General features: G+C 42.3%; 1 protein-coding gene across 3 annotated transcripts in view; it reads left to right on the forward strand.

The window, feature by feature from the left end:
- The window catches only part of ATP8A1 (ATPase phospholipid transporting 8A1), a 190,259-nt gene extending 169,480 nt beyond the window's left edge, over positions 1-20,779 (forward strand). For all 3 annotated transcript variants that reach the window (XM_069458057.1, XM_069458058.1, XM_069458059.1), the window contains 6 exons: positions 3,386-3,474; positions 4,561-4,653; positions 9,877-9,968; positions 11,793-12,035; positions 18,058-19,680; positions 20,599-20,779. In XM_069458057.1, coding sequence (XP_069314158.1) covers positions 3,386-3,474; positions 4,561-4,653; positions 9,877-9,968; positions 11,793-11,890 — 372 coding nt within the window. In that variant the 3' untranslated portion in view covers positions 11,891-12,035; positions 18,058-19,680; positions 20,599-20,779. The remainder of the gene's footprint in view (positions 1-3,385; positions 3,475-4,560; positions 4,654-9,876; positions 9,969-11,792; positions 12,036-18,057; positions 19,681-20,598) is intronic.
- The last annotated feature ends 1,626 nt before the right edge of the window (positions 20,780-22,405 follow it).

Raw genomic sequence — 22,405 nt, forward strand, 5'->3', positions numbered from 1 at the left:
CCCAAATTAACATGATACGTGAATAGTCAATAATCATTTGTATGAAAAAAATAATTTTCTTCTATTTACTAAATTAGCAAATTGAGATGGCTAGTACATTATTACGGATCGGTTACTTTGGTGTGTTTCAGCATTGCATTTCAGAATGTTAGACGAGACAAGCATACGTTGTGATATGATTGTGAGGAAAATCATAAAACTTATAAATCGACTTTTCATTTGATATTGTGCCAAAAATTTTGTTCCTTGAAGCTCGTGGGACAGATCACTAGAAAGAACCACAGACTGGGGTGTTTAAAGAAATTAGAAAATTGAAACGAAGAAGGGAGAGTTTGTTACTAATCAGGGTCGTCAGCCGATAAAAGCAGCCACTTTGCGATCGTCGGGTTTGACTCTTACGATCTGCTTTGCATCCAAGGAAGCAGATGGAGACGTCCCTTCCTCAGAGTCCGAGAGCTGGGAAGGGACGAGCTAGGGCCACCTCCAGGGCTGCATGTCACCAGCCCCGCCCCAGCCTGGGTCCAGGGATGCAGTCTTAAGCCCCCCCCCAAGGGCCTTCTTTTCTAAAAGGCATCTATACGTGATCCAAGACTAAGAGTCACATTGAGCCACTCTGACATCTATATTGTAAACATTGAGGTGGACTGAAGGCCACATCGCTGAGGGTTTATGGCAGGTGGCATGTTCGAATTGTTCGCCCTGCGAGACTGGACTTGGGCACGTCACGGGTGAGCGGGGTCCTCTCTGCTGGGGAACGTAGGTGCCAGCAGACCACCCCGCTGGGGGTCACCAGGTGATCCCCCTATCGGCTCAGGCCCCTTGGCCCGGCCAGGTGCACAGAAGCCTGGACCTTCTCGAGCCTCCTTTGCTCTGCAGGTTCACATGGGAATTTCAGGAAAATTCCTCTGCGGCAAGTTGCGTTTTCGGGCAGCACCGGTTTATGTTTGAAGCCCAAGTGTCGGACGTTGAGCCGGCGTCACTCTGCAGAGACAAGCGGTCGCTTGTTCCCCACGCTGGGCCTGTGCCCCCAGAGCACCAGCTTTGCGGCAGCCCCCCGGGCTGGTCCCCCTCTCCCAGGTCCCCCGGGAGCCGGTTTTGTGGCAGATTTGGTTTCACAGGGCCCTGGGGAGGGGCCGCGGGGGCCCCTTGGCACGGCCCACCGGTCTCCCACGTTAGGGCAATTTGCAAACCGCTCTCGGAGGAAGCGGAGCGGGGACAGGCTGCTCCTGTCACCACCATTGTCTGCGGGGTCCTTCCCTTCCCAGCTGACCTGCCTGCGACGGGGAGACGGGAAAGTGAGAGACAAAACTGAGTGAGGGCAGCTTTCTTGTGCAGAAAGGAAGGAAATACCTCCGTGGGATTTCACTTTCTTCCCCCCCTCTTCATCCAAAAAACACAAAGAGACTCTCTGTCTTTCATGCGAGCCTCGGCTTTAAATCTCTTAGGTTTGGATTAACTCTGCAAAAGAAGAAAAAAAATCTGACAGGCTTTCAGATATGACGCAGAAAAACTTTCTTCCCCTCAATTCATGTGGTTCAGCCAAAGGCGGGTGGACTGAATGGGGGGCCGGTGGCCTCGGTTTGTAGTTAGCATCACAATAGTCAGAATTAGCAGCCCGGTCTCTGCCTTGTCCACCAGCCACGTTTGATACCAGGTGGCGAAGGCAGGAAGAGATCTTTCTTCTCTTGCCCCCAAATATATTAAAACGTAAGCTAAGTAAACGGGGTATTTTTTGTTACCTGACTTGGAATCTTATCTTACCTTTTCCCCCCGCAGCAGGAAAAAAAAAAAATTGGTTTTTCGCTGTTGTTGCCTTACTAGAAAGCTTCCTCCAATCCGCAGAAAACCCACCGGCTTGATGGACATTTCCTATTACATAGTTATTGTGGGTTTTCACTATCGAGGATGTCAGCAAACATGTCAAAGATCATGTTTTGCTTATTAAGTAAAGTGACTTTTATGTGAATAGTTGTCTTCTTGTTGGTGTCCAGAATATGGGTGCTATTGCCTCGAACCCACGTGGCAAAATTTGTTCTCTGAAATTTTTTGGAATCGCGTGTTTTGATTTTAATAGCGTTCAAAGCTGTTCGATCCTACGTAGTGAAAAACCTTAGCATCCTCGGACGTGGGTCTGTGTCAATAAACCCACATTAATGCAGCAAAAATTTAAACTGAAGTTCATGAGTTTCTTAGTTGAGAGTCAAAATGAATAGGTAATCTGAAACACAATTTAAAATCAATCTTTATATTTGGTAGAGATTGATTATTAGGACTATTTGTGTATAAATGTGGATTGCCTAGAGGAATTAAACTCAAGATCTATTTTAATTCCTGAACCATATCTGACTTTTTTTAAATTCCTGACTGATTTTCGGTAGAATGTAAGTGTGCAGGCATCAGGTGGTTCCTTTTTAATGGAACTAGAACAGTGCGTTTATGGATTTAAATTGTGCTGCAGATTTGCTCTTAACAAATGGACTAAAAGAAGTGAAACTAAAATATTTCTTTTGGTTTTATGGCACAACACTATTCTTTTTAAGCTCTGTGTAATCTAATTGTATTACAAAGGTATTTTTTATTATAATTGCAAACCACTAATAGAATGTATTACTTTTTTAATCACAGAATCATTTTCTTTGCAACCCACAGGACTCTGATGTACCAATTTGGGCTTTAATAGAAAGGAATGATTAAAGTTATTTTTAATATAGTTTTATTTGGGTTTTACATACTAGGTATTTGGTTTGACTTTAGCAATAACAGGTATGCACTGATATGAGTTGTATAAATCATTGAACAAAAATTAAGATTATTCCTACCTAATATTAATATCAACCAAAAATAATCAAATTATTTCATGAATATCTTAATTTGATTATACTATAGTCGTGATTTATCTGGATGATTTTTTAATATCCTGTAATTTTACAAAAGTAATTTGCATTTGCCAGAAATAGTAAACTCAGTTTCTAACCATGATTTATCTTACGAGTTATATTATTATAAGAGAATTTAATCCAGAGTATATTTTAAGTTTGCTCAAAAAGATTGATTTTGGTGTTCTGAGTTATAAAAGAAGGTCAAGGTTTATTACATCATATACTGAGCACAGTAATACAAATTTCTTATAAAAATAAGAAAAGATTGGGTACATGATACAGCTTTGCTCTGTTAGCTACTTAAGGGAAGAAGAGATTTGGTAAATGCATGTTCTGACGCATTTAGCTTTTAATGCCAGGTATTTCATAAGTTCAAATCAGAGTTGTTGTCTCTTCTCTCATAGAATGGTATTCTTACAATGATTTTACTTAAAATTATGTAAAAACTAAGCAAAAATGATGTATTTCTTTGTTTTTAAAGTAACATCGTTTCTGATGGTTTGCAGGCAGCCATGCTGTTCGGTTCCGGAGTGTTCTGGATGGGCCTGGTGTTCATTCCTGTGGCGTCTCTGCTGCTCGACGTGGTGTATAAGGTGTAAGTGCAACACCTGGTCGCACGCACAGAAATACAGGTGCAGGTCAATCCTCAGGTTCCCCTGGCTGCAACATCAACCCCAGCAGGGAGAGTGTGCAGGATGGGAACTAGTAAAATTAATTAAATTTAAATAAAGAAGAAGAAGGTGGGAACTAGATTCAGGAGCTAGAAAACTAAATTAGTGTAAAAGACCAAATGAGAAGTAAAGCAGGTAGTTTCGATTAACATCGGAGAAAAGTGCATTACTTTGGAGGAAATTACATCAGAGAGTATGTTTTTTAAAAATTAGCCCCAAAACCCATACGAGGTAGAAGAAAAAATTGTACTACTTCCAAACACACTTCTCTAAATAGTTATGAAAAGCAATTTTTTGCTCACCTGATTCTAAACACATATAAAATATAGAATGGAAGAAATGAAATTTATGTCAAGGATTGTAAGTTTTAGAATGTTATCTCTTCCCACAATAAAAGGTTTTATTTAAGTTAATTATATGATGTTTAATAACTATGAGAGTTTTAATAGTATAAACCTAAGCCATTTATTTTAAGACTATTATTCTTTTTTTTTTTTTTTTTTTTTGAGACAGAGTCTCACTTTGTTGCCCAGGCTAGAGTGAGTGCCGTGGCGTCAGCTTAGCTCACAGCAACCTCAAACTCCTGGGCTCAAGCGATCCTCCTGCCTCAGCCTCCCGAGTAGCTGGGACCACAGGCATGCACCACTATGCCCGGCTAATTTTTCTATATATATATTTTTAGTTGTCCATATAATTTTTTTTTTTTTTTCTATTTTTAGTAGAGATGGGGTCTCGCTCTTGCTCAGGCTGGTCTCGAACTCCTGACCTTGAGCGATCCACCCGCCTCGGCCTCCCAGAGTGCTAGGATTACAGGCGTGAGCCACCGCGCCCGGCCTAAGACTATTATTCTTAATGATCAAAATGACTGTAAATTTTTAGATTCTGTTAAAACTGCTTGTACTCTGGTGACTTTGTACTTATTAGCGGCATGATGATAAACCAGACATCATCTCATTTTGTAAAGTCTTCACCCGAGTGTTTCTATGCAAATCTTTTTTTTTTCTTTCCAGCATCAAGAGGACTGCTTTTAAAACATTAGTAGATGAAGTTCAGGAACTGGAGGCAAAATCTCAAGACCCAGGAGCAGTTGTTCTTGGAAAAAGGTACGATACACACTGAATATATTTTTTTCCAAGTGAACTTTAAATTTATCTTTTACTAGTGGTTGGAAACAGGTGGTAAAATGTGCATTTATCAGCTAACACAGGGCAGGCAGTGTACTGACAGATGTGGGAAGCAGAGAGATGTGAATTGAAATCAAATCTGTCACTTTCTAAGCTGTGTGTGGCCTTAGCCAAGGTGCTCAATGCTACTGAGCCTCAGTTTCCTTATCCATAAAATGGAAGTGATAACACCTACCTCGTGGTTAGTTGAGAGAACTGAATAAAATATTATCAAGCACGTAGCGTAGTACCTGGTCCTTAATGAGCATTCAATAAATGGTAGTTGCAAATATTAGTGTGTAACTAAACTGAAACGGAAGAAAAAGACTGTTAGCTTGAAACAGTATCCATAATGAAATAGTGTATACTCGTAATCATTGTTTGACATAGGACCAACTGCCCTGTAATTACATTTGTGGTTCAGTAATTATCAGGAACTGACCTAGATATCTATCCTATATGAAGTGAGTTATATTTCTAAGTTCTCTTCCTCACTACCACCACCCCTCCCAAGAAAAGCAAAGTTAAAAAGCTAATCGGATTCACTAAATTCAGAAAGCATTGTAAAAAAGAAAGTAAAATCAGTTGAAAGCAGTCTATAACGAAACACAATTATGAAGATAGTACCAGGAATTTGTTTTGTTTTTTTCTCTTTCATCGTACTAAAGCGAGCTAAAGTTTTGTCTAAACCACAGGAAATGTCTAAACCTTGGTATGCGTCGCCTTAATCTGATTCACGGTTTGCACCCAGCCTGACACGATGGAGTTAGGTGCCGGGCTGGGCCTCAGCTCTCACCCCCTCTCATCAGCCGAGGGCCCGTCACACGCTAGTGTGTGCCTCTTGCGCAAACAATGGCACCCACATTTGCTGAGCACGCACTGCCAGGCGCTTCATTTGCATTTTACGTGCTGTCTCCTTGAGTCCCTGTGCCAGCCTACAGGGATCCACCCTCTCCGTGTTTTCCAGAGGAGGAAGCTGGGCTGAGAGAGACAAAGTTCCCAAGGTTGTAAGTGGCAGAGCCGGGCTGGAGCCCAGGCCAGTTGCCCCAGAGCCCCTGCGCCCGGCCGTCCACGGTTCTGCCTCCTTTTGCCACTTTTTCAAGAAGGTGGTGTAGCAGCAACTTGGCAAGTCCTGCTGCCTTGGCAAAGCCCCCGCCCTCTCTGTCACGGGGCCCTGAACACCTGTCCCTCCCCGCCACCCTCCCCTCCACCTGGAAGTTTCCGTGCAGGAAAGCACCACGGTGAACTCCGTCACCTGGAACCACGTTCATCGGTTCATCTTTAGTGGTAAAAAAAAAAAAAAAAAAAAAGACGTAGTAGGAGTCCTAGCTGATGAAATTGGGAATAAAACCATTTCTTCACAATTACTAGGGAGAGGCCACTGCGAATACTGTTATTGTCCTTAAGAGTGAATTTCTCAGATTTTTGTGAGTTTGTTAGTAAGACTTACATTAAGCCCCTTCGCGGGACGCTGCCCAGCTCCCTGGCCCGAGAGAGCGAGTCAGCTCTTCCCGAGGACTCGGGGACCAGGTGGCCGTGAGCTGAATCCCGCAAAGCAGACCCCTGGGACGCAGCGTGCGCTCCGGGTTCCTGCTGCCGCCCGCGGTGACAGCACAGCCCCGGTGGCAGCGAGGGCAGGGGCAGGAGACAGGAGCTGGTTAAGGAGGAGAATCGCACCTGGCGGGGAAGGTCTTCGCGCCACACTAAGTATGAATGTTGCTGCCTCCAGGGCGGAGATCAGGCCTGTCACGCTGTCTGTCTCCCCGTCGGACCCAGGACGGCTCTCCGCGCTGTGCATTGAATGTGCGCCCACTGACTTCCTGGAGATTCATTTTAATGAGTCCACCAAAATAGCTTGTTAACCAATATATAGACAAATGAAAATTTACCACTCTTCAAAGGTCACTAGAAATTCCTTAAGAGACCACATTCCAACACATTCCAGAACGGTAAATGGGTTTATACCCACACTTAACATTTTTTAGTGTTTCTAAGGGAAATAGCATTTTAAACTTGGTGTCTTTCCACTTACCTCCACCCAGGATCTAAGTCGCAGCGTTTTAGTAGGTTTGGTAATAAAGGTAACGATATTTAAGTGGTAGTTGTGTAATTGCATTAAACAAATCAGAATTTGCATAGCTTGGTATGAAAATGAAAGACCATGTAAGGTTGAGTAAAAGTGCTGGCCGGGACTTGAGAAGGCCATTTTAAATATGGTATCTTTCCGCTTGCCTCCACCGAAGATCTAGGTTGCAGTATTCTGGTAGGTTTGGAAATAAGGTAACGGTATTTAAGTGGCCGTTGTGTAATTGCATTAGACAAACTCAGAATTTGCATAGCTTGGTATGGAAATGAAAGACCATGTAAGGTTGAGTAAAAGTGCTGGCCGGGATTGTGAATAAGATGTGGTTAGTGAGAAGGTATCTTGGTCTTTTTTCTTTCTTTCTTTTTTTTTTTTTTTTGTCTTTTCAGTGTTACGCTGTTCAACAAAAAATGAACTTTTTTAGTATTAATAACTACTAATGTTAACATGTCACCAGTATACTTTATAATGTGATTTAATAGCCATATCAGTACCCATAAACATCAATGGCACAGAACACAGAATTGCATAAATGTTGAAACGATAGTTCCCAAAGGTGGGATAAGACGAGAGAAATACAACTCATCATCCCCTACTATTCATTCAGCACCCTCCTTTGAGTGGCATTTATATTCCGGAGCGAGGACTCTCTGCTCTACAAGGACTAAAGCAAGAAGCTCAAAGTAGCTAAGGAAAAACAAAAGAACAAAAACCTAGACGTTTTCTCAGTAAAGAGGTAGAGTGAGGGCCTTATAAACTAAAACTCATCTGCAGCAGCAGACGTCTCACACTGAGCTAATGCTGGATACAAACCAATGCAGCGAAATGCCCCTTACAAAGTATCTTTTGTCTTGTGACGCTCTCGGTTCTAGTTGATTTTTTGCACTAAATTCCCTGGGACCTGGAGGATGAGGGTGGGAGGGACCTGCATTTGTTGAGTGCTTCCTAAGCGTAAGTCACGGTGCTGACAATGCCGAGCCCTCCCTGCCTGCCTGAGAGCCAAGTATTGTCCTCCTGTTTTGTATGGGATGACTGAGAAGGGTTTACCTAAAGTGACCCAGCGGATAAGCAGCAGACTCGGAATTAAACCAGAGCAAGACTCCAAAGCCCATGCTCTTTCCTGAGCAATGCACAACTTTCACAAGAAAGAGACTTTCTTGGTTTTTGTTTTTAACACTGGACGTTACCTTGATGCAACAGCTGAGTGACAGCCTTATATGAACGGTTCCAAAACAAAGTTTCGTTGTATGTTTCAAATGCCATAATGGGAAAGATAAAATGTCCATGTGTGCCGCCTTCACACTTTCTTGTTGCAATGCTAAAGTGTTACGCACTTAGGAAGGCCAGTCTGAAACCTGGAAAACAAGTGTTTTGGGAAGCAGAAGCTGCATAATGATCCATTGTCATCCTCTGGTCTCCTGTGGTCATTTCACTTGTACACACCGGAGACGGTCCGCACCCCGTCTGTCCGCGATGCTCTGCTAACCAAATCAGACCACCTGCTGCTGAAGCTGGGACTTCCTCTAAGTAGTTACACACTTTAGTGTCCCCCAGGGTCCCAGGGCCTGTGATGTTAGATCATTTAAACAGTAGAGTAAGGAAAGAAAAGTGACTCTGCAAAAATGGCTCCTTCTCATTCCTCCTATCTGTTTATTTCACTGACAAAAACAAGTTTTACGGCTATTTGCAGAACCGCTGCAGTTTCAGATGAATTCATTTTCTTGCCTTAATGTAGCTAATTCCCAATGACAATAAAACATGTCTAATAGTACCAGTTAACATCCCTAGACCTTAAAAATATGTGTGGAAGATTACTGCAAATGTCAACATTTCTAAATATTTTTCCTTCAGTTTTGGCCTGCGTGTTTGTGTAAATCATTTACACAAGTTCATTTGCAGAGGATTCTTTTATACATATGTGTGTGTGTGTATATATATATATATATATATATATATATGATAAATATTGTTCCATTTCAGGGTCTCAAAAAAACTGGCAAACTACAGAACTAACATAACTTACAGCGATTTAACTAAAGCTTTTATAGTGGGAAAAACACAAGATGGAAATTTTTCAACTGAGTCAGTTCCAGTTATTAAAACAAAATTGCATAAACATTTGCCACAGTGCATGTGGATTATTTATTTGCTCCTCACGCTTATTATGTTCTTTAATATCAAAGCAAAATTTTATAAATCAGCCCATGGAGGAATGGCATGATTGGGAAGATTGATGATGTTTATAAATACATTTCAGAATTATTACTCAAATTGATTTATCTGACAAATGTTTGAGTTCCTACTGTGTGAGGCACTGTTTGGTGTGCAGTGAGGGAAAAGATGCGTTATTTCTTGCAGTGTGCTTCTAGAAGTTGCATAATTATCTGGATCTGTGGAGAAGATTATTCTAGACATTCATTGAAAAATAACTACCTTCCTTGTTATCTCACCTAGCCCAGTTTTCTGAAAATAGTTTATTTTAAAGTGAAATTAAGGAACACATTTCATACCATATCAGAGTGGTAATGGAATTTTTCTAATTAAAAAGGCAATACAATTTCTTCTTTGTGTAATTTTAGTTAATATTTAGTTTTGTTAATATTTTTAACCAAAAAATATTTTGCACCAAATATGTGCACAGTACGAAAAAGATACAGTAATAATTAAGGTTTTTTAATTCTAAAAAGGCCATGCTTAGAATGTATGTACTAAGTTAGCCAAGTTTTCAGAAGTGAATAACCCTACTGATGATTTTGTATTTTTTTATTGATTATGTTGTACAGGTTCTGTGTCACCGTTTGGCTTGACTGTAACTAGGGGGTCAGGAAATCTTGCTGTTTGCTCGGAGGGGATTACTGGGGACAAAACTCCTCCTTAGCTGTGGGAAAAATGGCCTCAAAAGTGTCTGTCTAGATACTAGAAATCTCATTTGCTATCTGAGAAAATGGGGGCAAGAAATCACCGGGCTGCAGATTGCCCGAACGATCTTTTGTTTAAGTCTGACTCTCTCCGGTTGTCCTGCACACGCGGGTCTCTGCCGAGTTGACAATTCATTTCACACGTTTGCACCTGCTCCGCAGCCTCACCGAGAGGGCGCAGCTGCTCAAGAACGTCTTTAAGAAGAACCACGTGAACTTGTACAGGTCTGAATCGCTGCAACAGAACCTGCTCCGTAAGTATTTGGCTTCTTGTTTTAAATAAACCAGCTGCCGTTGCTGTGTCGTGGCGTTTCTCAGAGCAGTAGTTGGATTGTAGGGACATTTAACCGCTTAACCCTTAAAACAAGTTCTGCGTATTTATAGCGTGTTACGTAAATATTAATAACAGTGGTTAGAAAATCCACGGGTCACAGCAGTCTGGCTTTTAACAGAAGAGAGAGAGCATTTTAAAATCGCTCTTTCACTTAAAGAAAAACAATAGTTCCACATCCCTTGCTTCCTTAAATCTTACCTCCCCCCCAAAAAAGTAAAATAAATCTTAGCTCCTAAAAGCTGCCTCTGTATTGTTATCTTTTCTACTTGAGCAACTTTGCAAGAGCCTTTCAGCTTTCATGCAGCACAAGGAAACATATATTTTCCCTTTCAAAAATATTTATGAATATCTGGAGTTGTAAGAAATGATTGGGGATTGTGCCCTCTTAACATTTCAAGGATCTGAAGAAGCTTATAAAATATAAGGCCCTGTAGTGAATGTGTTTGTGTTAGTAATATATCTTTTGTTTCATGTTGTTTCCCCATATAATTTATTTTCATGGTTACACGCTCATGTTTAATGCTTTTGCTCTTTATACTTCAAGAGGCCTTTTCTGAAGATGTGATGCCCTTGGGGGCCATTTCTTACCCCCGAGCCCCCTGCAGCCACGCTGGGGCGGCAGTGAGCTCGTGGGTAGTTGCTGAGGGCCAGACAGGAGAAGGTGCTCTGCGGGCAGGAGACCGCTTTCCCCCATGAGCGTGTGTTTGTCTTTTCTCCCTCACTTTTCTTAACTGGCAAATATTAATCGTATGTCTTTATGGGGTACAATGTGATATCGTCATAGACGTGTACAGTCGGCCCTTTGCAGCCCTGGGTTCGGCCTCTGTAGATCTAATCAACTGCAGATTAAAAATATTTACGGGGAAAAAAAATTTTCACAAAGTTTGAAAAAGCAGAACTTGAACTTGCTGTGCACCGAGTATTGCATTGAATCTATGCAGATCACCTGATGTGTAGCATTGTCTTGGGCATTATCAGTCATCTAGAAATGATTTAAAGTTATCAGGAGGATGTGTGTAGTTTATATGCAAATCCTACGCCATGTCATATAAGACAGCGGTCCCCGACCTTTTTGGCACCAGAAACTGTTTTCATGGAAGGTAATTTTTCCAGGGAGCAGGGAGCGGGGGATGGTTTCAGGGTGATTCGAGCGCATGACATTTATTGTGCACTTTATGTCTATCATTGTTACATTGTAACAGATAAAGAAATAATTATACAGCTCATCGTAGGTTGGGGACCCCTGACATAAGGGATTCGAGCATCTGTGGATTTTGGTATTCAAGGGGGCCCCGAATCCAGTCCCCCGCAGATGGCGTGGAGAGACTGATCAAGCTGATTTAGCTCCTCTGTGTATCATTTTTCCTTCCCTCCCAGCCACCTGACCGCCATGGAAATACGTGATCCCACTTAATTAAACTCCTCACCCCGTCCAGACGTGGGGCAGCGAAAGCGAGGAGGGTTGGAGTTGGGAACGAGAGATTGAGGGGCCCGCGGGCGCCCGCGCTGTCTCCCGGGAGCATCCGTAGAATCTAAACCCGCGACCCTCGACCCGTGATCATCCCACTCTTTATTTTGCAGCTGTGTCTTTCCCAGACGGTAAAGCTCAGCGTCTCCGCGCTTTTGCAGGTGGCACGGAAGCCTTTGTTCCTGAGCTAGAAAATGTGACTCGTCAAAAACTCCGAATGACGGCGACTTCCAGCGTGTTGGTGACCACGATTTCTGTTTTGTCATTCACTTACAGATGGGTATGCGTTCTCTCAAGACGAAAATGGAATCGTTTCACAGTCTGAGGTGATTCGAGCGTATGACACCACCAAACAGCGGCCCGAGGAATGGTGACGGGCGGGGCGGAGAGGCATTGTCTCCAAGGAGAGGCACCGGGTTGTCACGGCGACCTGCTGACCAGCTCCAGTCTGGTCCCCCGGGGGAGGTGGATCTGAGCGCACCTCGCGGATGGACATGCAGACCCTTGTGTGTGGCAGACGTAAGCACTGTGCAGCTAGACTGTGACACCATCTCTCTCAGACTTTTAAAAGTGTTTGTTAAGTCTTTGTAAACAGAAAGGGAATTGACGTCGGAGCTTTGCAGAGTGGCTTTCTCAAACGGAGGGTAGGTCACTGTCCTCACGCCGTCACTCCGGGGTTGTCACTGACCGTCAGCGTGTTGGCCATCCCTCGAGGTGACCAACCGTTAAAAAACTCTAAAATGGTGTTAAGCGAAAGGGACTTGTGATATCCAGGCTTAGATTTCGGGATATGCTGAAACAAACCAGCATTGTTAAGGAAATGACTCACCTTCCTGAGCAAAATTTCTCCACAAGGCATTCTTTAAGTGTGTGTGTGTGTCAAAAATTGTCTCGATACACGTCTGCCAAAGAAGTTCAGTCAGTGTATTTCTAGTCCAGTAGTCATTTGCCCAGAAATTTAAGAGAGAGTTACTGCCAGTTCTGCCCTAAGATCTGCATGCGCGACTTTTCACATGCAAGAGTGATTTGCAAAAATGAATATTTCAAGGCATTTGCTACTTAAAATCTGTGATGTTGCACCTTCGGCCTTACAAATGCTTCTCTGTCGTCTGTCTTGTTGATTTGTTAAACTTAAAGGACACCTGTGTTAGATGTGACTCTGTCGTTTATGAGACTGATTTTTTAAGGTGTTATGTTTGAGTCGTTTCTAATGCAGTTTCATTATCGTTTGGATTTTTCTAAAAACCCTGGCTTGTGCCGTAGATTGAGTGCCCTCAGTGTGTCTTCAGGTTTTCCTCTTGAGAAAACTACGCTTACGTACTTGTGTGGCATTCCCAAGGCTTCTGTGGCCATGTTTGAAGTAACAGGTCAGGGAAATGCATGGGCTTTTGTGATGTACCCAGGCTCAGCCTTGGTGACGTGTTTTGGGTCTGTCCGGTCCCCTGCAGACGCTTTGCTGTCTCACGTGGCGCACCTGGTGTACGGTGACTTGTCCCTCTACTTAGGACTGAAAATCACTTCAAGTTCACTCATCAAGTGGGTCCCCAAACTAGTCCCACGCTGCTTATTGGGACAAAGAAGTAGGACATTTCCCCCGTTTTAAGAATACCTGTTTTGCTCAAGCCTGTAGCTCTACCGTTAAAGGACAGTTTTCATCACGAGTAGGTTTCATTAATGTGTTTTCAAATGTATGTTCAGTTCAATTATTTTCAGCATTTCCAAGACATCTCCTGAAAATGCCTATTTTGCTACCAACAATAAATGATGAAGGGGCTGTTGAAAAACCAACACCCGTTTTCTACACTGTTTTTTAAAAATGCTTTCATTTAAAAAAAAAAGGAATTGTCGTTTTCAGATACACTTCAGAGATTGAAGGAAACTATTTGCCTTTTACTCAAAAGCCTGTTTGCCTTTCAGTGACTTTACCAGCAACACAGAGAGAACCTCCTCTTTTAGAAGAGTCGCCCAGGATTGGGAAGAGGGATGATTTTCCAGATCGCCCCTTGAGTTTAGTAATTTCACAGTCTTTTCACCCTTTTTTCTCCATCTAGATTTAAAATTAAGATCTTCGGTCATTTCCTCCTCTGTATCTGTGGCGAGTTATCGGCGTGCCTCCACATCCTCTACACGTAAGGGGTCATAACACAGACACACGGTTCTAACCTAGAGGTAACAAGGAGTTTACATGCTTAATATTTCCTAAACCCTTCCTGTTGGCGGTTCAGATCGAGAGAATCGTGAATCAGACCATCCAGCAAGACCACAGGTGTCAGAAAGGGTCTAAGATCATCTCCAGAACTCCGAGGTCACGGACTTGAGCTGTCCGCTGCATGCGTGTTCGGAGCGGCTCTGTGGTGGTGGGGGTCAGACCGCACGGTGATGACAGAGCCAGGGTGAAGGGGACCTTCCAGAAACACGTCGTTGCCGTGACGCGGAAGAGCGGCCTCCGTTCGCCCTCACGTCGTTAGTGACGTCCTTCTGCAAAATGTTAATACAAAAAAGTCATGACTGTAATAGAAATGCACTTTCTGACTTAAGAAAGCCGTGAGTTTTGTTTTTTATCTTGAAATAGGGACGGTTTCTGTGGAGCTCTTCAACATGAGAAGAATGCTCACGGTCCATAATGTGTAACGACATGATCAGAAATACGGCTAATGTATGCCTCTCTGTCCCATCGTCCTATTGTGAATTACTGGCATTAAGTCAATCTCTTTGCTTCTTGGGGGGACGGGGTAGGGTGCAGGGGTGGGGAGCCAACCGCCTTGGTGAAACTGAAAACATAACCGCGCAATTGCACTCACTTTACAGTGTTAACTTAAATGAGAACACACTCTGATTTTTTTTAACCTTAATTGGAAAAGTCGCATGGTTTACCAGGATTACAGTAAACAGCCGAAGTGACTTTTCCCGTGTGTTTTCTGAAATGAAGGACAGATACTCTTCATTTTAAAGTTCCTTGTAGGGACTCTGGCAAATGCTAACACGGTGGCTTTACGATGTTTACAATTCAGAAAATGCTACTTATAGTAGAAAATCCTCCTTCATTTAGCTTTGAAAAGCTGGGAGTTGCTTCTTTAATGTTGACTAGGACACAGTGGTGTTGAGCATGGACTTTCTAAATATTTTATATATACATACTAAAAATATATTGGGGTCTCACACCCAGAAAGATGTTCTATTATAGAATTTATTAGCAGGAAAACAGTGTTTCTCAGGAACGTAGATTTCCAGTGATACGTGTACTGCCATCCTCCCCTCCACTCCGTGCTCTGGTGTGAGGCTGCGTCCGCAGTGTTGCTAACTTAATGGAAAACTTTCTCTAATCAAGTCAGGTGAATGTGTGTATTCTGCTAAACAACGTGAGCCGTTTACATCAGTTGTAGGGTCCTTCAATGGAATCAGTGATTCCTCTTAATTTCCAGAAGGGAAAATAGATTATAGAAAGCAATCAGCTTTTATTCTGATGGTTAAATTTTATATTTTAGTTTTGCAATTCAGCATTCTGAACATCCAATAGGAACGTCACATGGTAATTTGTTCTACATGGTGTGCATTGTATACGTATCACCTATCATTTAAAGTGTTTTTTTCAGGCAATGAATGCTAGTCAGAAAGTAATAGATTGTATTAGTCATTGTTTTTAAATTATTTACAGCAAAACCACGGTGATTACAAAGCTAATCCTGCATGTTTATTTTTGTGCAGTTGCCCTTTGATAGTTCCTGGTTTTAAAACTTATTTAATTAAATAAGTCTATCACCTTATAAATAATTACCTACAAAATGTATGGAGGAGATGCCCAGCCCACTCACATCACGTGGACCAGGAATTCTTTTTGTAACTTAAGGTAACACCGTGTAGTTCGGTGCCTAATAAGTGCTTTTTAATGATGAACCTTTCTATGATGCCTCATAAGATAACCATAGTCTGATTTGTCTCACTTTTAAATAACTGAAGTCACTTGTGAAACTTAGTTATACTTTGCTGCATTTTAATTAACCTTCAACAGCTCTTCAAATGGAATGCAAGTTAAATTCTGAAGGAAAGGAAATAAATGTTTTCCATTTTTCATCTTGATTTATTTTCTGTATGAGAGCAGCTGTGTTTTTGATAGGTTTATGGTTTGCATGAATTAATATTTAAAGTGATCCAGGCCAATGCATGGCTCTTGCTGTAAATCTTGATGTTTATTTCTGCCTTATAAAATCCTATCATGGCCTACCTGGAATTTTAATATTCAGTGGACAAATTAATTGGTCCCCTGCACAACTTTTTTTTATAAGTGGGTTATTTTACAAACAAATTCGAACAAATTTAATTGAATCTTTTGTTTAGCTTGCCTCTAAGAACTTTTCCTAATAGAACTCACAAAACTTCTCAGCAAATAAATCTCCCTTAAGTAGGAAAAAGCTAGATTTCACATTTGCTTACTTTGAATTAGCAGCAACTTTCCATAGGTAAATCTGCTCTTGCAAAGATGTGAGCAGAATAATTTTAAAAATAAAAAATATTTTTATGTTTCACGGTTCTAGAATAGGAGCCATAAATGCAGTAAATACTGTTGGTTGTTGAACTACTTCAAGCTTCATTTTTCACATTTTCAAGTTTATTAAGTTAAAAAAAAAAAAAAAAAGTCCACCTTGGAAGGCAGCTAGTATGGAAAACTGCAGTTTGCGTTAAAGATAAAGTAGTATTTTCAGCTCCCTGAAAAACCATTCCTGCTCAAACTGCTGTAGGAATTGTGAAGCTGCATGAGTGGAAAGTATTGAATCTGTGGTTTTAGTAGTTTCCTCAGGTTTGTTTATCTTGATGTTCGATTGCACTGTTTTCTAAATAGTTATTATAGTTGAGTAATATTCACTTCTATGCAGTGTTATGTGTCATTGGCCTTTTGTGAATGTGCATGTTTTAAACTGTAAATTTTAAACATTTTGTCCTCTAATTGTTATTAAAAATTAAATAAACTTTAGCATCACATAAAGAAAACTGTTGAAGTTTTGATGGCTAGTTTTAGAAATGGCATTGTTTTTATAAAACCTTCAAATCCATAGTAACTACGGTCTGTGAAGGAATATCCATCCATTTAATAGCTTTTTAACATATTTTGTTTACAAGCCCAAGTGATATATAAAATATCCATTTTAATCCAGTTAAACATGAAAAGGAGCATATTAACTCTAGTTTGGTAAGAGGGGTAGTTTTGATAAGGAAGAATTTTTTTATAAAATTATTTTTTACTCCACAGTCAGAAAAGCATCCTGGAATTGTCACCGTTACGTATTTTAAATCATTTTGCAAGTAAACAGCCAATCCGTGGCTCCATCTGTTTATGTAGAATGAATTTCTTAAATTTTCTAAAACCCATCAAATTTTTTTAAGTTCATGAGCCAGTGGCCAAATTTTGCCAGTCACCTTTGAAGGAAGTAGCCAGAAAATAATAAAGTTGAGCACATGAGACAGAAGTATAGGAAACATCAGAAACGAGAACAATAGTTGTATCGAAGAGTAAGTGTCCTTTCTTTGGTCAAAGAGAAACTAAAGCTGCGGTTTGGTGAACGGCTAGAATAGGGTTGGTTTGCAGACAGGCGCTGGGAACCCATCTGAGGAACCTCTGATTTTATTAGACAGAGTCCACACGTGCTTGGGTGACTGGAGCCCCCTGGTCCTCTCCCCACCTTTCCAGGGACGATAATCGGGTGCAGGTCTCCATGCAAAACCACAGGAAAATAATTAGGGAAGTGTCCTTCTGAATTGTATGAAATAATTTTCACATCCAACTAAGCAGTTTATACTGACCCTGTAATTTAAAATTCCTTCCAACAGCACCATAGGGAAACAGCAACTTGGAAATACGTTTCCATAAATTCAATACGTCATCCCATTTAAAGTGTGTTTTTGCATGCTTAGGGTATCTCTGAAGCTTGCACTTCAGTAACACGGAGCCACCTCACTTTAATGAAGAAAGGTCTTCCTAACCTGGATAATTTCACAAATAGGCTAATAAAAACTGTTGGAAAATATGAAATACTTCTTAACATTCAGTTTTTATGACTTTCAAGTCCCAACTCTGTAACTAGCAATTCAAATAAGAATTCCCTAGCAGAATAATTTTATTAATAACTAATGAAATTTAATTGCAATTTTCAAATAGCCATGTACCTATAAAAATATGTTCACAGTTTGTTCCCTTAGTAGCTTAACGTGTCTTGTAAATTCGTATTTTTCCTGGACATATACTAAAACTTTTCAGATTATACAAAGGTAAAATGATCCCAACCCAGTGAATTATGTCACATTCCTAGTTGCGACTACATGTGCTTTCAGGAAGCTGTTTGGTTATCTCATTTTAGAGGGAAAAATCTACGGTTTGTAAATTCTCCAGCATGAGAATGTAGCTAATAATAACACCAACGAAGAATAAACAGGAAAAATAAGGGAATAATATGTTCGTTTGAACGATGAAAAGTACGTTCTGTTTGCTTTGGAATGAATAACCATTTTAAAACAAACTTACTGTGTTAAATATGTTTTCTTAACACAGACGATAAATGTACAGACGGTGAGTACCCAGCAGGGCGGGAGGGCCCCCACCCCAGGCAGTAACAGATACCGCAGGGTCGTGGATCATCAAGGACTAATTCTATCAAACGGTAGGTCCGTTTTCTCTGTCCCCTGCCCTGGTCAGCGGTGACAGCTGCGCCCCCACGGTACATAGCCTTTCATTTTTATCCTGGAGTATTTCATCTGCTTTCTGTTATTTATCCTTAAGCCCCGTCCCCAGCAGGATGCAAGCGATTGGAGACAGTGTCTGTAACTTCTGACTTCTCAAGACGAACTTGAGCAATCAGGTACTATTAATATCTCCATTTTACAAATGAGGAGACTGAGATAGTGAACTCAGTAAGTGGCCCAGAGTCACTCTGCTTTTAAATGACGTCGGAGAACGTACCAGGCACTACGGCTCCAAGATGCGTGATACATCACCCTCTGGTGTCTCAGGGTTGTCACATGGAAAGAGAGAAATGTTTATCATCTATTATTTCCATTCCTGCGTTGTTTTATTCCACATTCTCATAATGTAGCACAAACTCTGCTTGACCACTACACTCCCCTGGTATCTATAGGGTATGTATGATACAATGCAATTAATCACTTTTCCCTTTATAGATTTTCTGGAAAGTAGAGTGGATATCTTTTTCCCTGAGAAAATTAGGCTGTGTAGACCTAATGTCATTATGTAGAGTTTGAAAGCAGATTGCCTGGGTTCAAATCTTGGTCCTGCTCTTATTGCCTGTCCTTGGACATGGCGTTTAACCTTCCCACCTTGATTTCTTCATCTGCAAAGCAGACGGGATCATGGTCCCTGCTTCAGGGTTGTAAAGATTCAGTGAACGATTCATATAGTACTTGGACCCACCTGGTGAGTAGTAAATGTTATTCGTCGTTGGCATAACTACCTTTCCAAGGGCTGGACCTCTACGTTTCCCAATAATCGTGGTTTGAGGATGTTAGGGCTCAAATTCTTTGTGAGTAAAACCATCAATCAGACACGTCAAGTCTCCACTGTATTCCGATGCGGTGGCAGGTTGTGATGAGCATCTCCGTGGAGATTTCAGGTGATTTCATGAGACCCTTGTTGCCTAATGTTTCTACAGTGAAGATATGATCGAGTTGCCCATGAAATCCTTGAAGACTCCCTCTTGCGTAGGTGTGACCCGGCCACCACGGGGTGCACGGTCTCAGATCTGCCCCGCTGCTCTCCCCACCTCACTCTGCCTCCGGGTTCGTAGTGATCGATGTTCCTTGTTCTTTCGGGCTCAGGGTGCTTCTGCGCCTTTCTGCAAATCCTGTGCTCTGCCCAAGGCGCTGTCCGCTTATCTCCAGCGTCTTTCTCTCTCCCCCTGCCCGGTCGTCTTCACCCCAACCCTGCGTGTCTCTCAGTCTCCGGTCCTTTGAATGAATGTCCTTTGCCCATGTCACCAGGGCATCCTGTAATCACCGCAGTGACCATGACGCCTTCTGAGTGTCGGTTTGTGGGACCCTCGTCTCCAGTCTGTGAGCTCCTGGAAAGCAGAAAAGGGAACGTGCTTCTTTTACAAAACACCTGTAACGTTTTGTCACAAGCATTTGGTGTCATGCTGGAGTCCAGAGTAGTAGCAGCTCCGTGAGTCTGAACTGCATTTTATTCTTTTGTTCATCCGAACCCTGGCCCACAAGTGGTGTTCAGCAAAGGCTGAAATAGGACGGTATCTAGGAATGTGCCACAGAACGGCCTTATTACCCTCGGACTGTAAATAATAATATTACCACTACGTAGCTTCCAGAGAGGTCAAAGACATGTACGCCATGTCACCCAGTACTTGGGAATACGATTTGGTTCAGTGTCATTGAAGCTGTATTACAGTGAGGAACACAGTAGCTCCCTGTAAACAATTTATGGCCAGTTAACTGGACCGATGGGGGCATCCTTCTAAGGAGGGGAGACCTGCAGGTGCGAGCACTCTGCGAATTCCTTGGCATTAGTCTGCCCAATGACATAAACTGCCCTCCTAAGGGCTGGCAGATAAAACTACAGCCCCTGGAGGAAGCTGACAAGCTGATGGTTTTCAGTGGAGCGAGTCCACGGAAGGCAGTTAGGGAACAGGTCCAGAGCTCAGCCCCACCCCCATCGGTGAGAAAATTGTCTTTATGAAACTCAGGGACGGGGAGAGGGTGAGAGGGGAAAGCTTCGGCGTCCAAGCTCCACCTCCCCCCAACCCCCATCCGTGGAAAATTGTCTTCCATGAAACCAGTCCCCGGTGCCAAAAAGGCTGGGGACCGCTGCAGGCTGGAGGACATGTGGAGTTGTGGGGGAGTATCTTTGGCAGGAGACTGTGTGGGGGTGGAGGCAGGTGAGCGGGCATTCGTCGGGGGACTCGGTTGTAACAGAGACCCTGCAGTGCCCGGCAGTCTGCACAGCAAAGATTTGATAGCCACCAGCGTGACTCTGGAATGTCCCATCATCGGCCCTGTTGGTGCAAAAACATAATCCTGTTTTACCTAGAAAGTATCGTTTGCCTTAACGGACGCTGAATGTTTTCAGATATCCAACCACTGTGCAAATCAAAGGACGGTCAAACTTTGTTGTTCAAAAATCCCATTAACGGCAGCAGTGACCCTGTGCTGTTGGAGCTGACGGTCCAGCCAACCTGCGTCGGTCTGAGTCTGAAGCTGCCACGTGTGGGGACTCTGCACGAGGGGTTGGCGTCGGAGCTTTCTGTAAGTCTGCCCAAGCTGCGGCATTTTCAAATAAGTTACTCTCTTCTTCTTTCTCCTTTCTAATTACCATTAGGGCATTGCACTGATTTTTTAAAATTATGTGTGCAATGAGTTATTATCTATAAGTTTCATTTTAGAATAAAGGGATGTCATGAAATATTTGGAGGGCTCGTTGGTTCTAACGGGGCTGAGAATCACTGCCTTGGAGGCTGGGCCTCGCGCTTTTGAAATCCGCAGTGGATTTTGCACACGGAGGGACCAAAATCTCAAAGTCGGTGTTCGGACCCTGGATCTGTTTATGCAGACCCACTCCAGTGCTCACTAGCTGTAGGCTCTCAGGCAAGTCACCTCACTCCTGTGCCTCAGTTTCCAAACCTGAAAAATAGGAATTCTAATACCTCCCTGTTGGGGTTATCTGAAGGATGAAATGAGTTAATACCCACAAATACTTAGACTAGTGCTTGGCTCCCAGTAAGAACTCAAAAGCGGTTAACTGGAAACCATAGAAAGAGCAGTGTTCACCACTGACAGCAGACATGCATAAGGCCAGTCTGACACTACAGGAGTGTGTTCTAGATCGTGCTCATGAACGCTTTTCCTTTTAGATTTAGCTGTTTCTTTCCTTAATTATTTTGAGTAATTTGAGATACCTGGACGTCAGGCTGCTTTTAGGTGCGGAGAAGGCAGGAGCCTAGGCGTCAGAGCCCCTCTGCCTTGGGACCGGGCAAAGGCACAAGGTCTCTGGGTGTGTTTCCTCCACTGGAAATCACAGAGACCGGGCCCAACAACTCTCTTGGGTCACAGTTCTGCCTTGAACTAGTTTAGAAAAGAACTTGTGACGGTGACATGTGTAGTATGAATTTGTTTAACTCTGGGCTCCCAAGCCACACCTGCAGGGGCCAGGTGGGCACCTTAGCAGGAGGAGCTGAGCCAGGTGGAGAGACCAGGCCGGAGGCTGGCGATGCCATGTGTCCCGTCTGCATGGCAGAGCAGGCGCCGTATTTTCTACTTGGCACAAGAAGGCAAAAATGTCCCAATGTCTCAATCTCCACAGCCCAAAGGCCACGTCTGAGGGCTGCCTCGGCAGACTGAGACATCTACGAAAGTTCACTTCCTTTGCTGCACTCAGGAGCCTAGATGCAGAAAATATTTTTTAAATTTCAAAATATAAAGTGTGTGTTAAGTAAAGACATTTCCTTTTATGAACTAGCAAAGAATATCACTAAGGAGATAAAAATGAAGCACGTTGATTTAAAATTTCAAATAGAGTTTATGAAAACAAAGTATTTTATTTCTTCTAACCCAGCAGAATAGATGCCCACACCTGTAGTCATTGGACATGGAATTCTGGGGCACTGGAGATGTGTAATATTAGATGATTACGCCAATAGCTGGACTTTGAACTCCACAGTTATTATTAACATAAAAATTACAGTGTGACTAATAATTAGTACAGTCAATGTGGTAAATACATTAAATTACAAATCTGTACATTTGTACAGCATCATTTTACAAGTCAATGTTTTGAGACGCAACTATCCAACTTGCATCCAAACACTAAATGCTGCTGAACAAAAAAGTCTACAATAAATATTCCCTCAGGTCAGTGGGGGAAATGATTTTACTCTAAG

The sequence above is a fragment of the Eulemur rufifrons genome, chromosome 24, assembly GCF_041146395.1.
Source record: "Eulemur rufifrons isolate Redbay chromosome 24, OSU_ERuf_1, whole genome shotgun sequence".
NCBI lineage: Eukaryota > Metazoa > Chordata > Mammalia > Primates > Lemuridae > Eulemur > Eulemur rufifrons.